Source organism: Simochromis diagramma, unplaced genomic scaffold (assembly GCF_900408965.1).
Source record: "Simochromis diagramma unplaced genomic scaffold, fSimDia1.1 OVJJ01000463.1, whole genome shotgun sequence".
Classification (NCBI taxonomy): Eukaryota; Metazoa; Chordata; class Actinopteri; order Cichliformes; family Cichlidae; genus Simochromis; species Simochromis diagramma.
In genome coordinates, this window is record NW_024386941.1 from 482,498 (window position 1) to 499,586 (window position 17,089).

Sequence of the window (17,089 nt, forward strand, 5' to 3'; positions counted from 1 at the left end):
TTTTTTGAATAGTGTTCATATGTGTATAGTGCTGCAGAACTTTGCACCTCACCCCCCTTTCTTTTCCCACATGTCTGCACTGAGTAGGAGATGCTCTGTATCTCATTGTGCATGTGTATAATGACAATAAAAGGCATTCTATTCTGTTCTATTCTATTCTAATTAGTGCTGAGTAACGGGCTAATAAAGTACCACAGCTTCATTTGCTAAAAATAAAGCACAAACCTCTTGGATGGTCTGTACAACACAGCAAGTTATATTATTATTCAGGTCACTGCATTAGAAAAGCAACAGCACAAACACGGCGACGAGATCCAGTTCAGTGACCAATTAGGTGAGGTGAAGCCTGGCCAACAGTGATTGGCTACAGGTGACTCATTTGGGACACCTGCCAAGCAGCCAAGGAGCCACACTGATCACACCGCTGCCTGTAAAGCAAAATGCAGATGTGTTTCTGTCTGCAGAGGCACAGCTTTTTGCACCGGGTTCTGAACATGTTCGTCTATGAGGACCGGCTCATGGAACCAGCCTTCAGTGGCCGTTAGAGGAACTGCATGGCCGTGCACGCGCTTCATTTCTCAGCCGCTGCTCAGGTCCGATCGAGAATGTAAACCGGTGACGATTAATTGTTAATTGATTTACTGATTTTCGAGCTAGTCTCGCTACGGCATTTCCGCTCCTCTCTGCTTTCCGACCGCTCTGAGCTCTTGGTCTAACGTTCCATTAAAAGGCGCTACAGCTTGTGGCTGGCCACACTGAGTCACTGCACAGCGTACGGCTGACATTTCTTCATGCTGCTTTAGCCAAGAATCTTTTATACCGTTTGCCCTTTATAACGCTGCAGTGTTCTTGGATGATTTAATGTTGTTTTTATGCCGTGTGGGTGTTCTGACCTCGTGGTAATGGCAGTTACTAATTACATAGGCAACTTCTAACAACCGCAAACACCCACCCGTGTACCCATGTGGTTCACTCAACCCCCACGTCAAACGTCTGGAGCCGCAAGACACTTCACTAATTATTTTGGTAGATATTCTCATTAAGCGCGCAGTGTAAGCCTGACACAGTGACAGTCTGTCTGTATCACCGTAACCGTCCCGCCTTCTTCCCCCTCTTTGTTTTGTATTTGTGTTAAAAACACTTGCTGCTGTATCCCTCCTGTCCTCAGGATGGCCCCAGAGGTCGCAGCTGTGGAGATTAAAGGCGGGTACAATGAACTTTGTGACATCTGGTCTGTGGGCATCACAGCCATCGAGCTGGCAGAGCTGCAGCCTCCAATGTTTGATGTCCACCCACTGAGGTAAACGCACACCGAAAGACACGACTCACATGCCCGAGCACGTGTACACTGCTGTACCCACACACAGACACACTACGAGGCCTTGCAGCCTCCATCTTTAATTTATTTAACCACATCAAGGATGTTTCCTGTTGCTACCATAACAATATTTCAGGTCAGTGCTGGAGACGTTTATATTTCACACAGGAAGTCCCTTTCCTGACTCCCTGATCTGTGAGCAGAATAGGAATTTGAGACGTTATTCCGATTATTCCATCACGGGTCCAACTGATTCTGCTGACTCCGTCCCTCTCCTTTATTTAATTTAAGGGCAATGCAATTTCCATCACATTATTGCTTCTTTATTTTATTTTCCTATAACTAACCTCGGTTTTCACCTGATGCACAGGTTTGTATGTAAAGGTCAGTTCATGCAAATTATGCTCTTCTGCTCTTACAGCTGAGGCCTTAAAACGTTGCAGTCATCTTGCCTGCTTAACCAGATCTTTGAAGAGACGCTTCTGCAGAGGCAATATTTTTTCCATTTGCTATCGACAGCGTTAGATATCTGATCTTATTTCATCCTGGAGGCTGAACCCTCGTTCTGCTGGCAAACTCGAGTTACCAGCATCGTTTCAGCCTGACTTTGAGAGAATATTTCTAACAGGGAAAAGTTGTGAATTCACCAGAAGTCTCTGAATTTCAAACCTTCTGATCCTGCAAGCACCGAGGTTATCGTAGTGTACTAAAGCCACGTGTAAAAGACCTTTAGCAGATGTCCACATCGATAACTCAAATTAAAACAAAAGCTAGAGTTTAAAAAAAAAAATCAAACCACAATATTACTGAAAATAAACTCGAATTAAATTAAAATATAGAAATAATGTCCTCAGTTTTGGTCACATTTAACAGCCCGGCCTGACGAGGCTTCGGTGTTTGCTGAGACTTAAATGTCACCGAGAGTCTGCTGCCGCGTTTCTGCTGTGATGCTTCTTCTGACCTTCTCAGATTTCACCTTTGTGTTATTATAATGTGTGTTGTGTATTTTACAAATACACAACACACATTATAATAAGAAAAGGATTTAAACTAGCAACAAAAACTAACACAACAAAGTGAAACTAACTGAAACTATATTCATTAAAAAAATTCAAAACTAAATGGAAATAAATATTAATCGCGCTCATTGACGGAGAGGAAATCCTTCACTACGAGCTGCTTCTGAACCTCAAACTCAGTAGAGCTCACACAAACAGTCCAACACCGCAGTAAAAGACTCAGCGTATGTTTAATGTCACGTTTTGAAACAGACGGATCACAGACGCCTTCGCATGTTTCTCATTGTTCCTAAAAATTAAGGCCAAATATCTCTTGTCATTGTGGGTAAGAAACAGTTTTCAGAGAACAATTTAATCGGTGAGAACTTCACCAGAAGCAATATTGTTGCAGGCTTAAAAAAAAAAGAAGAGGAGGCTGTCTGCATCTCTGCTGCAGGTTCCTGCAAAGCAGAGGAAGCTGAAAAAGTCCAAGTTGAAAGGAAGTCGCTGGTGTTAAAGATAAAGGCATGGTGCTTTTTTCTTTTGTTAAGGCGAGTGAGAGATGTGAAGTCATCGAGTCGAATCACTAGACCGGTTCACATCTCATCATCGTGGGTTTGTAGTCGTATCATCACGCAGTCGTATCAGTCACATCTTACAGGTTTCTCACAGAGCTCACCGCTTACCTGCAGTCAGAGCGTATCGACTGACTGCAGGAGGAAAAATATTCCATAAAAGACGCACCGAGGATTTCACGCATTGAGCTGTTATCTTGTTGCAATCACACGCGCGCGTGTGCGTGTGCAATAAAAATGATCTGCAGGTCTTTCTCAAGATGTCTGGAAACATGCGTGCACGTGACACTCACCTCAAATGTTTCCCCTCGGTACATCGGCATGCATGTGGACACACAGCCGAGCGTGCTGCGTGCGCCTGCTGACATTCATAGAAAACATCGAGTGTTTCCACCACCCACATGTACCTGGTTACTCACACACCCTCAGCTGACTCAAACAAACACACCATAAGTCATTCTGTGTGTTTTAATGCTGTGCTCTGTTTCCTCCTGTAGAGTGCTGTTTCTCATGTCCAAGAGCGGCTACCAGCCTCCTAAACTGAAGGACAAGTCGAAATGGTAACTAAAAGCCTGCAGCACTACTGAAACATGCATTATATGTAATCAGCTCGTCATCATCAGGTGCAGCCTTGAATCGTTGTATGCTTAAACAATATATTAACATAACGTAAGCTCTGCCCATCAGATAACATTATAAATACTGCGTGTGCAGCGAGTGTTGTATTTTCTTGACCTCGCACATGTCTCCCGTCTTCAGGTCATCCAATTTTTATAACTTTGTGAAGGCCATGCTGGTGAGGAACCCCAAGAAGAGACCGAGCGCCACCAAGATGCTCACGGTCAGTAGCGCTCACTCTCGCGTGATTGTCTTTGGGTTCGTTTTGTGTTATTTCTGCATCAGGCTGATCACACGATGTCTACGCCGCCTTAAAAAGTCTCAAAACATACAATGTGTTGTGGAAGATGCCACAACACACTAGCTTTACACCCTTTACACATGCAAATGAGCCCCTCCCTCTTGATTTTTCCATCACACAACCATGATTACTTCCTGTGTCATACGCGGTTAGACCTGGTGCAGGTTTCAAACCATGAGGAATCGCTTGCTTTCTCACTTTTTCTGCTAGCTTGTCCTGATGTCTGTCTCTCTGCTCTCTGCAGCACACCTTTCTGACCCATCAGTGCCTGAACCAGGAGCTGACCCTGGACCTGCTGGAGAAGTACCGACACCCTGAGAAACTGAAGAGCTGCCTGGTCACAGACGATGAAGAGATGGAGGTCAGACTGATGAAGCTCTCTGTCTGTGTGGCGGTCCCAGCCTCGGATGTTTTGGGGTTAATCGTATGTTTTGCTGTGATTTAAGGTGATTGTTCCTGGATCGTTAAGGAGAATCCAGTCCATCAACAAACACAACAGAGCGGGAAGAACCAACTCTGACATAAGCTGTAAGAAAACAAATATATTTAACTTTGAAATATTTTATTTTATCGTTTGTTCCCAAGTATTCCCTTCCAGGTATCATTTCCTCTTTGGTAAACAAAGAAACACATGTGCACATTTACAACTCACAAGAAGTGCATTGCTGGGTACGTTATACTGTGCATAGAAAAGCAAGAGCAGTCCAAGACTCAGCACCTCCACCAAGGCTGAAAATTCCCCCCACACTGCATTTACTGTGTCTCTGGATCCAGATTAGGTTTAAATTTCCCTGAGAATATCAACATGAGATGCCTGGATTCTTCCTGTTCTTATCATTCTGTGTCTTTATGAAGATATGACACCACATGTCCATTTTTCACAAATCTCAAAAGAGTCAAGAATCCTTCCAAAAGTGTCATCATGCAGATTTGGATCAAAACTTAACCTCCTCTAAGTTGGACCTCTGATAAAATGTTCCCACAGATCCTGAAACACATCTTTGGCCGACGTGTGAATGTTTGTGCTTCTCGTAGTTTAATTTTCTTGGCCTTTGCCTTGTTAGCTGTGGTCACAGAGTGTTTCACTGATCCTCTGTCTCAGTCCTGTTGCTTCATGATGTTTAAGTTTCTTGTTTTTTGTTTTTTCCCAGTGAATCAGATCTACACTCAGAGGCCCACGAAGACCGACTCACCGACTGTAACTGTGAGTTTATATTAGAGGGCACACGTGCATTATATGTGCTGAATATGCATGCATACAAGTTCTACATCCATATGTACATTGTTAAAAACATACTTTATATGTATTTATATAAAGATCTTTCAGTTACAAGGAGAACTGATCATTTACACCTGGAGAAGAGGCAGAATGTTGATCATATAATCTGTACTCATCCCAGTGAACTGAACATGTTTCCCATTTTAGCTCCTGGTTTTTGTACATCTGGACATTTGCACACTTTCTAATCTGGTTTTGGGTCTGCTTTTTGTTTTCACAGTTAAGGCCATCGATGGGATCGAGTGACAGCAGCAAGAGCCCACCAGGGTATGCAGATCGCACATCAGTCCCACAGTCACATTAAAGCCAGTATGTTATTCAAATGTTGCACCTGTCTGCTCTTTTCCTGTTGCAGGGACCAGGACTCAGAATCAGACGACGACTATGATGATGTGGACATGTAAGAGACATCACACAGTTTCCTAAGTGAGAAAGAACAGACTGTTGTTTGTCTGCGTTTCCACTGCAGAGAAGACTGCAAAGAGCTTTTTACATTAGTCCTCTGAGGTAGAGACTGATGGACTTCAGTGGACAGATTATTGTCTGTGTGACGGCCGGTACAAACAGTCGTATCTTCCTCCAGGTCATGTGGGAAAAATTTGTTCGTCACCCAGTGTAGGTTGCAGGACTTTCACAAGTTTGCTGTGGTTGTCTTCTCTCACTTTAACCAATTAGCACCAATAATCTCAGTACGTACTTCTGTATATCTCAAAAACAACCATATTTCAGCGGAGGTGGACCAAAAAGCCGTGTTTGTCTCTGTATGCAGTAATCAGTGATTTCAGTGAATTTGCATTGACACTGTCTGTTTGTCTGTCCTCAGCCCGACGATACAGCCTCCTGGGTAAGCCCAGTAAACGCACGCATATTAATGTGAAGTTTATTCCCATCATTAACGCAGCAGACTGAACCGACACTCTCTCTGCCGACAGGTTCATAATGCCGCCTGATGAAACGCCGCCTCCTCTTCCTCCAAAGGTGATTATTAAGGCTTGCTGTTCGTTGTTTATTTAACATGCGATTTCTGCTAAAGAGTTATTTTGTTTATTTATTCTTACATGTTAGAATAAATCAGTCGCAATGCTGATTATTAATACCAGCCTTTTATCTTTTCAAAATTAAACCCATTACATAGTTTTTATTTTGTAAATTTTATCTTAGGAGGAAATTTAAAAGCCTGACAGATAGACAGCGCTGTGTGGAAGATGTATGCAGTCAGAGTTTTGTTTCACGACTCAGTTCTCGGTTCTCTTTGGATCTCTAGCACAGTTGTAAGTTATTTAGTGGCCTGTTGAACTTGCTCTGAGGCGCTCTCTGGATATTTTAAAGTGGATCTATTATACTTGTCCTTTTTCTGTCTAAACACATTGTTACTGGCATGGATGTTCATATTAAACATGGCCAGAGTTTCTTTTACAAATAACAGGCTGCTTTAAACATTCTGTTTCAGACAGTTTTTTCTATTCTTGGCTCTGTTTGATGTCACAGAATGTCCTTGACATGATCGTATTGGGCACAGACTCCAACCACCTACGCTTCAAATCATCTGTTTGCGAGCAGCAGCCAATCAAAAGAAAGTTATCTTAAAGGGGGGAGGGCCTAAAGCAGCTTGTTTCTGACAGAGGCTGAACTGATGCTGCACCAAGTGTCAGATAAATAAGGATTATTTTGATCATGCAAAGCTACTTTTATATAGCCAAAGAATATAGACAAATCCCTTTAAAATATTATGATTCAAAGATGAAAACTGCAGAAAACGCTCATCAGTCATTTTACCAAAAGTCTTTTGTGCCTGATTTTTTATTTTTTATTTTTTATTTTTTTTGTGCAGCCCAAACAACGAACCAGCTCAGAGGAAAGCATGGCGGCAGAAGACGATCGAACAAGAAAGCTGACCTCTCTGTGCGCCCCCACCCCGCTCATAAGGACGTCCAGCGGGACGCACGTCCGGCCCACACCACAACCGCGAACTACACGACACTCAGGTGAGCGTCAAATGTGCTGCAGTGTTTCTGCACAAGTCACCTGCTCAGCCAACTGAGCTGTAGCAGCAAGATGTTAATATCGAAGCATATTTTATATGACGTGCAAATTATCAGTCCATTTTCTTATTATTCTGTGTGTGTGTGTGTGTGTGTGTGTGTGTGTGTGTGTGTGTGTGTGTTCCAGACCCTGCATCCTTACCTCTCCAGTTTAATGAGCCCCCACCTGACCTCCTTCCTCCTGAACTTCCCCCTAAAGGCATACGCAGACGGCAGCCAACAACAAAGGTAAGGCGAGGGGAAGATGACATTTCTTTTGCGCTTTCAAACAGTGTAACATTGTGCCCGTCCACTTCTTAGAATAACTGTGTCCAGAACACAGAAATAATGTCCAGATCAGAACAAACGACCCTTTCTGAGGAAGCAGAGATAAAGTTCAGTGACAGCCTGGCAGAAGAAGATTTTTCTGACAGTCGTGGAGGAAACTGAGCCGCACATCTTCCCATTTCCCTATTCCCAGTTATCCACATCTTCTCTGCTGCCTCACAGTGCGACTGCATCCTGCCACAGTTATCGTCATCATCATCATATTTTTCTTTCTGTTTGCAGGATCATCCTGAGTGTGCCAGCCCCGTCCTGAAGAAACCTCCTGTGAGTTTCTCCTCCCTGCACATCAGCTCTTTGCTGAGCGTCTCAGATTTTTGATGTTTTAAGTTTATGTTTCAAGCGAAGCGATGAACGGCATAAATTCAACGGTGGAATTTTAATCTTGCAATTTTATAGACGAGTGTTAAAAATCAAAGGGGACCTTTTATGTTTGTCCTTAGTTCCTGTCATATATACATACGTGTTACTTTGGCAGATGTTTCTATTAAATATGTCCAAAGTTGTAAAAAATGAGTTTGGCTTACTTGGAAGTATGTCCCTGTGAGGCAAACGCTCAGGTTTCCGATAGTTCTCGCTGGTCCTGCTCTGTGTGACATCAGAGACACACAAAAGGTATTCGAGTCTTCTGTTTAACTAAATGCAGCCAATCAGAAATCCGAATAAAGACACAGGAACTCTTCAGCTGAAGGGGATGCCACCTCCTTGTGGCTTGAATGGTTAGGCACACTTGGGACACCATAATGTGAGAATGCAGTGATGTGTGCAGCGCCCCACCCAGCCCTTTCACTTCTTTGCCCTTTATTGTTTATTCCTCACAGTTTAAGGCAAAGTGAGAAAAGGAGAGGCAGAAAGCAGGAGGTCACTCAGCAAGCCTGAATATTTTTTTTTGAAATCAGCATCGATTTTCATTTCAAAACGGTGCAGAACTCCTGGGCCTAAAAGGCTGCATCAAAACCACCAGGATATGCTAAATAAGGGTTATTTTGAGCTGTGAATCATGCAAAGCGACTCTAGAGAAAGCCCAAGAATAAAATACAAATAAGCAAAATATGCCCTGTTAAAAGAATTTAATAAAAAAATAATACATGAAACAAATAGCAAGCATGGAAAATAAAACTGTTCAAAATGTGTGCAAGTAACACGTCATCGCATCCATGTAAAGTCCACATAAACTATAGTTTACTTTAGAGATGAAATGTTTAAGGCTTCTACATAGAGTAATAACATTTAAAGGTGAAGTAAAACTCAGACTTCGTGGTACGTTTGGGTCTTATTCCACAGCTGCTTTTGCTTTCCTTCTCTAAATGTCACTCCTCTGTGATCCTGTGGTCTTAAAACCTCTTCGACCTTTAACGCTGAAGGAGTAACCATTCAGTGGGCGTGTTGTAGGTGTTTGTTTTGTAAGATTCTTTCAGTGGTTTGAAATCATGTCTACTGCAGAGAGGACAGCGTGAATAATTTAATGCCTTTCCCTCCCTCTCTCTCTCTTTCTGCAGGTCTACTTTAAAAAGATCTTTCACGGCTGTCCTCTTAAAATAAACTGCTCCACGACCTGGGAGAACCCCACCTCTAAAGGTTGTATGACAGAAAGACGAGCTCAGAACATTCTCCACTTTGCCACCTTAAACTTCTGTCTGACCTGCCTGTGCTTGCTGTCCCTCCCTCAGACCAGCATCTGATCCTGGGGGCAGAGGAAGGGATCTACACCCTGAACCTCAACGGCTCTGAGGCCACGATGGAGCTGGTAAGCCATTTATCTACTTTAACAAAGTTTTCAAAAAAGGCAAAAAGACTCAAGTGACTCTAAAAGAGACTGTTGGGTTTGGTTTAGTTGCTATTGTCGTTTCAGCCTGACTGTCCTCCTTGAGTAGTCATGCAGAGGCCTGCGCTACAGAGCAGGCTTTGGGGCTCAGCAGGTTAACCTCAGGGCTTTATGAGGTTTTTATGAGGTTTTATCTATAGTGGTTCCCTTCTTACTCGGGTAATTCCCCACCGTAACTTGTGCTGCATACCTGACCAGTGCAGGAGATTAACAGGTATAAAATGTACCAGCCAGTTCCCTGGTAATCAGTGTGTGGTGAATCAGTGCAAAGATAGTAAAAGGTTTTAAAAGCTTTCCTTCCCAAACAAGCTCCATATAGATTCTTAATAACTTTATTCTTTGCGCTTTTGCTTTCTGGCTTTGAATTTTCAGTTTAGGTTCTCTTTTTGTGAACATTAATAATAAACTCCCAGCCTTCAAAGTATTCAGATACAGTGTCTGTGACTAAAGAAGGACAAATATTGCTGAATGGGCAAAAAGTAGAACCTTGTTTAAATCACTGCATCGTGTGTGTACGCGTGTTACCATTATTATCCTCATTAATGTGGTATTTCAGTTAGTTCCTTCCTTCTGCATTGAGTTAAACGAATCACACTTTATGAAAAAGGCTTTTCCGTAAGTGGCCTGAATATAAAAAAGCTGACAAGCTATTACATAAATGAATGAATGAATGAATGAATGGTTCTTCTTTCTCTTCCAGTTGTATCCTGGGAAGTGTACCTGGGTGTACACCAGTAACAACGTCCTCATGTCTGTATCAGGTAAAGCAGATCCTCATTTAGCTGGTTGTCTGTAGTAAGACTCACACTTGTTGCTGTGGACCTCATTGCTCATTTCTAAGATTTTCAGGGCCGAGTACAATAATCTCAGTTTTATCTGAATTTAGAAGCAGAAAGTTAGCGGTTTTTATGTATTTAAGACATTCCTGCAGTTTAACTAATTGGTGTGTGTTATCTGGCTTCATGGACAGATAGAGCTGGGTGTCATCTGCATAGCAGTGAAAATGTATGCTATGCCTTCTAATGATGCTGCCTAAAGGAAGCATGTATAATGTAAAAAGAACTGGTCCTAGCAAGGAACCCTGTGGAACTCCATAATTTAGTCTATTAGATAGAGATGATACAAACCACTGCAGCAGAGTAACTATAATGCCTACAGCGTGCTCTAATCACTGTGAACTCTTAAAATAAACCAATTCAATCTGTTAGCAGTTTTACAACTACTCTTTCAATAATTTTGAGATAAAAGGAAGGTTTGTGATTGGCCCGTGATTACCTAAGAGAGCTGTGTCTAGAGATGCTTTTTAAGTAACGTTTTAACTACCACCAGCTTGAAGGCCTGCGTGCATAGCTGATTAACAGAGATAGGTTTATCATATTTAAGATTGAAGCATTAATTAATGGCAGGACTTCTTTGAGGAGTCTTGTAGGAATGGGATCTAAAAGATGAAGATGAATGACTCCTCAGCTGTGGGTCTCCAGCTGTATGTGTGCACAACAGAGTACAGTCAAGGCTTTATGCTTCAGTCACACAGGCCTAGAGACCAGTTTGTAACGACTCTGGGGATTACCAGTCACCAGGAAAAAATGCATATTCCTCCACTGCTTGGCCAGTGGTGGCTGGAGCGTGCTGGCAGTTGCTAGAGTGCTACACCCAAACATCCTTAGTTGGTAACAGCTTGCTGCTGTCACCTGCAGTTTGCATGGAAGATGCCAACCTGTCTGCAAACACTTGCTAACTGTTCACCCAGTGGTTGTTAAACTTGAGAAAAACTGCAAAGCAAACATTTGTTTTCAATACATTTTGAAAAGTATTTGAGATGTCAGCCATGTTTAACATGAATATCTGATATTGTAACAGCATACGTGTCAGAAAATAAGGAAAAGGTGTAATGGGTCCACTTTAAAGAACACATTAGGAAGCTGCTGGTAGACCCGCGGACACGCTTTAATTAAATGGGTCAAAGGACCTTTGATTACATTAAAACCTCTGAATGTTTTCATTAATTGTTTTTACCTTCTCTCTTTGCCTCTTAGTTCAGTGTTATTAGAACTGCTTTGGTCTGTTTACTTAAACATGTCCAGTCTAAAACTGTTAAAATCTGAATTAAAATAAGATTTTTTATTCTTTTTTCTTCACCGACTGTCTTGTCAGACTCAATTTTATCTCTTTATTTTTTTAATTTTACACTTTTACCTGATTCTTTGTCCTTTTGATGTCTCATGTAAACATTTAATGTGATTGTTGGTAAAAGTTACCAGACAAATAAGTGAGTATTGCTGTGACTTTGTGCATTTAGTGGATTTGATCTCAGGTCTGGTGATGTCGGAGTCTGTAAACAGTTTGCAGATCAGTTCGTGAACTGTGTCTGATTTTGCGTTTGCAGGTAAATCGTCGCAGCTTCACTCCCACATGCTGAAGGAGCTGCACGAACAGGCGCGCAAAGACCAGAGGATGAGCGCCTTACCGACTCACAGACTGTTGCCTAGGTAACAACCACACTAAGTTTCTCTGCAGTTCGTTTTCAGTCGTGATTGAAAGATCCGCTCGTCCCATTTAAACGCTGATTTTCTGCATTTTTGTGTTTAGAAAATGTGCGGTGACGTCTAAAATACCCGACACCAAAGGCTGCAGGACCTGCTCAGTCGGTGAGAACAGATTCTGTTCAGGCGTAGTTCGATACTTGGCTTTGTGTCAGAGTTTCTATTTCACTTCTCTACATCCCCTAAAGGGGAAACACCACAGGGGAAGAGTGTAAAACATGAAACTACAGCAGCTAAATTATTAAATTAGAGAAATCGTGATAGGTTTTCTTAAAGTCTGTCTAAATGTAAAACTGGAAAATGCTGCTGATGTGAAGATTTCAGTCTTAAAACTTACTTTAAAGCTCTTTTCAGTAGAATTCTTTACATCAAACCTCTGCAGGTGATTACTTTAGTTTAGTTTTACTAAGTTTTTTAACATTTTCAGTTTGGAAATGAGCTGTTATCTCATTAGAAATGCTAATCTGAACTCTTCGGTCACTGTGTTAGGTAGGCCTGTTCAGCTTCTGATTCATAAAACTATCTATTCAGTCACAATTCATTGCATTGAGGCATGTAGACATGGTCAAGAAAACCAGCTGAAGTTCAAACTGAGCGTCACAAGGGGGAAGAAAGGTGGTTTAAGTGACTTTAAAGGCAGCGTGGTTGCTGGTGACAGACAGATTGGTCTGAGTGTTTCAGAAACTGCCGATCTGCTGGGATTTTCCCACGCAGCCATCTCTAAAGTTCACAGAGTGCAGTCCAAAACAACAGAAGATATGTTGGCAGCAGTTCAATGGGAGAAAATGCCACGTTGATGCCAGAGATCAGAGGAGAATGATCATACTTGTGACAGTCAGGGCATGCAGGAGAGCATCTCTGAAGCAGCAGAAGACCACACCGTTGCTAATCCTGTCAGCTAAGAACAGGAAACTGAAGCTAAAGTTCACACAGGACATGTTGCGTGACCTGATAAGTTTTGTTTTTTGCTAAAATAATCGGACTTGGTGTTACCGACGTGAAAGCGTGGATCCATCTTGTCTTGTATAAACAGTTCAGGGTGGAAGTGTAACGGTGTGGGTATCGTCTTGGTGTACTTTGGGCGTCTACACGAGTGTTGTTGTTGACCATAATCCTAAAACTGACCAGTGCATGAGATTAAAACGTGTTTACCCTGTAATGTCTCATCTTAACTGTTTGACGAGGTTTAAAATATTAATAATAAAAATAAAGGATGCAGATTCCTGTGCATGTTTATGGTGATCAGTTCTGAGTGAAAACTGGCTGATCTGTTGCTTGTTTCTGCCTCTCGCAGCAGGGAACATGCAGCGAGGCTGTGCCTTCCTGTGCTGTGCTTTGGAGTCCAGTGTGGTGCTGCTGCAGTGGTACGAGCCCATGCACAAGTTCATGCTGATTAAGGTACGTGTGTCAAATGTGAATTACTAAGGAAAGCATCCTGTCCTTTCTGTTTTCACTTCTCAGAAGAGCAAAATCAGTGACAGAAACTTGACTTTTACAGCGTTGGCATCCAGCACAAAGTTAAACAAGCCTGCTACTGCATTATACTTTTTTCCCATCATGCATAGATGCTATTGGTGCTGAAATTTTAATGCTTGATGCACAAATTGTAAGCATTAGGACCCTTAAACACCTCCTGATGTAGCTTCTAGTTGGTTTTATTTGATTTATTTATTGTCTCCAGTTATGTTCAGTTAGTGTAACATGCACAGGATGTAAAGAAGCATTTTAGTATGAAATAATTCAAGCAGTGCCACAGAAAAGTAGGTTTCAGCCACATAAATTCCCCGAACCTGCAGTGAATAAACTGTAAACCTGCTGAGATGGGAAAACCCGTTAACGCCGAAATCTATTGACACGACAAAAACACAAAAAAGATTATGTGATGATCTGAGATGTACCTGAAAGGGTGCCACAGTCATGCTGCTTTTATTAAACGTGTTTCTGTTTTGATTTTATTTTTTTATTGGGCTGTTAACATTGACAGCAGCTTATAAAATGACTGCCGGCGGTCACACAAAGCTTTTTTTATTGTCTCCATTAAATTTATGAGTTAGAGCTGAGGCCTCTAACCATAAAATTGTTATGGTTTGGAGAACAGACTCAGGTGTCCTCGGTTACTCCTTCTGTGTGGCTGAAAGCCTGCAGGTTATAAGTCCTCGAACAAAACACCGTAACGATCTGCTTTGTTAGCCGCTCCTTCAGCCGAGAAGCGAACAGACGTTAAACTCCTGATTTTTTTTTTTTCTCTTTCATGCTTGTAGCATTTCGACTTCCCTCTGCCCAGCCCTCTGCGGGTGTTTGAGATGGTGGTGGTGCCCCAGCAGGAGTACCCGATGGTGTGTATCGGTGTTTCTCGAGGCTCCAGCCCCAGCCATCCGGTCTATGTAGAATACATTAACCTCAACTCCAACACGTCCTGGTTCACCAACACGGGTCTGGGTAAGCTGACGGCTCGTTATCAGAAACACATCAGTGTTTATCGTGAAGTCGTGCTGCTGCTGCTGTTGTTGTTGTTGTTGTTGTTAACGGTGGCGGTGTTTGCTCTTACAGAGAGACCATGTCCAGAAGTAGTCCAAGTAAACCAGCTGGACAATAACTCGCTGCTCGTCCTCTTGGAAAGTAAGTATCACACTAAACGTTGTTGTCTTCAGAAAGAGGCCTGCGTTTGTTGAATTTGAACTCCACACTTTAAAACTTCATTCTTACAGTTCTGACTGCTGCCATGTGGGTGTTTATTAAACCAGCACGATCAAAGTTACTGTCCCTTTGTGTAGTGCACGTGTAATCTTGTCGGGTTTGAAATGTTTACTTGGGTCGGGTGCCATCACTGTGACTACTCCCTGTATTCAAAGTGACTTCGGTGCATCAAGATGCCAATGAAAGGGCAAATAACCAGCAAACAGTCTGTGATTGGTTTGTGATTGAATGGGATCAGGTTGGCATTTAAATCACATCTGTAATATGGAATATATAACTGCAATAAAGCAGCATCAATCAAATCAAACAAAATCACAAATCTGTTGTAAATCAGATACAGAAACTCTTAACTGCAGAATGACGAAGGCTCTCTGCAACCTTCATTTCAAATGGGATTATAACCAGATACAGCACGTTGAATAAAGATGCTCCCATCTGTGCAAACTGACACAGCTGGATTGCAACTTGTTCATTTTGTTAAAGCGACCAACATGGCAGATAATTCGCCTTTGGAGCCAGTTTTGAGTGGTTGTCTTTCATATTAACCTGTCCGCTCTCTTAAGGAGAGCACTGCTATAACGATGTTATGGTGCCGTGTTGATTCTGACATACTGATAATTTATTTGTCTTAAAAGCTCAGTTACAAAGAAATTTTGAGCCTTTCTGAGTTACTTTCAGTCTGACTAACCTGAAAACAGCTCCAGATATTTATGATGTTGCCTAAGGACTATTTTAACTCCTCGTTATGATTTGAGCACCGTAATGCTGTCTACCTTCATATTTCCACAGAGATATTCTAACACAAACACTGCCCCTCTCTCCTCCACAGGGTCGGTACAAATAGTTGGTCTTGATGGGGAGTTTAAGAGAACGCAGCACTCTGAGACCATCTTCTCTCAAGATGTTGAATCTATAGGTGAGAGGAAGGAGTGAGACCCTGGTTATGGTGAATTTCGGAGACGCCGAAGGCTCAGCACTGACTCTTGTTTGTCTGTACAGTGTATTTTGATGACACGCTGTTGGCAGTGTGGCGTCACGGCTGGTTGAGGAGAGGAAAAGGTTTCACGGAAATGCTGGAGGAAATCACGGACCACAGGAAGACCCACAGACTCGTGCAGTCCGACAGGTACAGCACGTCCTCGCTTTGAATTTTCTGTGGATAAAAAAAGCACCTGCAGTCTAGACTGTACATAAAGGATGGATGCACCCTAAAGGCACAGCTCAGGGCAGACTGGATTCTACACTGACTCACAGGCGCCACCATGTGGTACAAATGAGCATAACAAGAAAGTACTGCCTGGACCTATTTTAACTGAACTTCAGTTGACGTGTGCGTACATGGATGTTTTGGAGTTCAAGTCCCATCCTGTTGATTTAATTTGCTTTCATTCAGTTTGAAAGGTTTTAAAGTATTATAAACGCAGTTACCTACAATAAGCACTTTATAAATTAAAGCATGCATTCTGCTTATTGGCCAGCAGGCGGTGAGTCTGAGTGTGTTGAAGCTGCTGCTAATTTAATTTGTAATTAATCAGTAAACACTTTCCTGATGTTTATCTTCTCATATGGTAGTTTCAGGTCTTATTTAATAGAACTTGTGTTTTTTTTTGTGCTGATCAGTGTTTGACACGTGACCTTTTCGCCGCAGGATGGTCCTTTTAGAAACGCATCAGAACGAGGACCCGTCGGGGCTTTCCAACCTCTACGTCCTGGAGATCGCCGAGAACTACGTCATGCTGGCCTGACTCTCCCACACCCTGCTTCTACTGGGACTTAATACAAGAGAGAAAAGACACATTGGGCTTCGACATTTGGATCTGTCATCGTTAAGTTCGATGCGTATAGACGCCTCACTGCCCCAGTATTTTAATTTCTAACCAAAGGAGAGGTAATCTGTCAGAAACAGGTGATGCCATGATGCTGAAAGTTCATTCTGACCTAAGAAGATTTCTGTGTTGTAGCCTTTATCCCTCAACCTCGGGGAGTTTGCTCTTATTTATGCCATTTTCAACTTTGGTTTGTGCGATCCAGAACAAACCAGAGCATCCAGACAGCTGAGAAAACCCTGAAGGAAGGAAGGACCTCCTCTAACACTAAAGAGGAGGGGGGCATCCTTTGTTCTGCCACAGTATTGTTGATCAGAGCAGCAGCAGCTGCCTGAGGGGACTGACACACGGGGCCTCCTGAAGACGCCACAAACAAGCTGAAAGCACTGCTGCTGCTCGCGCTGTGTGTTTAGTGACTTGAGCCTGTATGTCACACTTTTTACTGCCGTTACCGTGTAATAAAATGAGTTAACACAACATGGAAAGCTTTGTTGATTTTGGAGGCGGGTGTTGGGGCGGATGTGTTGACGGAGGGCCACGGCATCTTTAACTGCAGTGATTTCTGTTCTGTGTATCACCGTCATTTGTGCCTGTGATTCTAAGGCAGAATCGTGGGTTTGTTTCAGCACTGACGGGACGCTTTTGCTTTATTTCCAGCATCTATCGCTACCTTTTCTCTCAGTTTATGGTAGAAACGTCTGGAAAGTAATGCAGTTAGGCTCCCAGGCATTCGATATTGCTTT

At 42.5% G+C, this 17,089-nt stretch overlaps 1 protein-coding gene across 2 annotated transcripts in view; it reads left to right on the forward strand.

Moving 5' to 3' along the window:
* Positions 1-16,823, forward strand: part of LOC120737063 (mitogen-activated protein kinase kinase kinase kinase 5-like) — a 48,913-nt gene extending 32,090 nt beyond the window's left edge. For both annotated transcript variants that reach the window (XM_040037511.1, XM_040037510.1), the window contains 24 exons: positions 1,169-1,300; positions 3,389-3,451; positions 3,651-3,732; positions 4,055-4,171; positions 4,257-4,338; positions 4,962-5,014; positions 5,310-5,356; positions 5,445-5,489; positions 5,913-5,933; positions 6,022-6,067; positions 6,921-7,074; positions 7,259-7,359; positions 7,681-7,722; positions 8,955-9,033; positions 9,126-9,202; positions 9,981-10,041; positions 11,667-11,769; positions 11,870-11,928; positions 13,118-13,221; positions 14,085-14,262; positions 14,374-14,442; positions 15,350-15,436; positions 15,520-15,646; positions 16,169-16,823. In XM_040037511.1, coding sequence (XP_039893445.1) covers positions 1,169-1,300; positions 3,389-3,451; positions 3,651-3,732; positions 4,055-4,171; positions 4,257-4,338; positions 4,962-5,014; positions 5,310-5,356; positions 5,445-5,489; positions 5,913-5,933; positions 6,022-6,067; positions 6,921-7,074; positions 7,259-7,359; positions 7,681-7,722; positions 8,955-9,033; positions 9,126-9,202; positions 9,981-10,041; positions 11,667-11,769; positions 11,870-11,928; positions 13,118-13,221; positions 14,085-14,262; positions 14,374-14,442; positions 15,350-15,436; positions 15,520-15,646; positions 16,169-16,265 — 2,026 coding nt within the window. In that variant the 3' untranslated portion in view covers positions 16,266-16,823. The remainder of the gene's footprint in view (positions 1-1,168; positions 1,301-3,388; positions 3,452-3,650; positions 3,733-4,054; positions 4,172-4,256; positions 4,339-4,961; positions 5,015-5,309; positions 5,357-5,444; positions 5,490-5,912; positions 5,934-6,021; positions 6,068-6,920; positions 7,075-7,258; positions 7,360-7,680; positions 7,723-8,954; positions 9,034-9,125; positions 9,203-9,980; positions 10,042-11,666; positions 11,770-11,869; positions 11,929-13,117; positions 13,222-14,084; positions 14,263-14,373; positions 14,443-15,349; positions 15,437-15,519; positions 15,647-16,168) is intronic.
* The last annotated feature ends 266 nt before the right edge of the window (positions 16,824-17,089 follow it).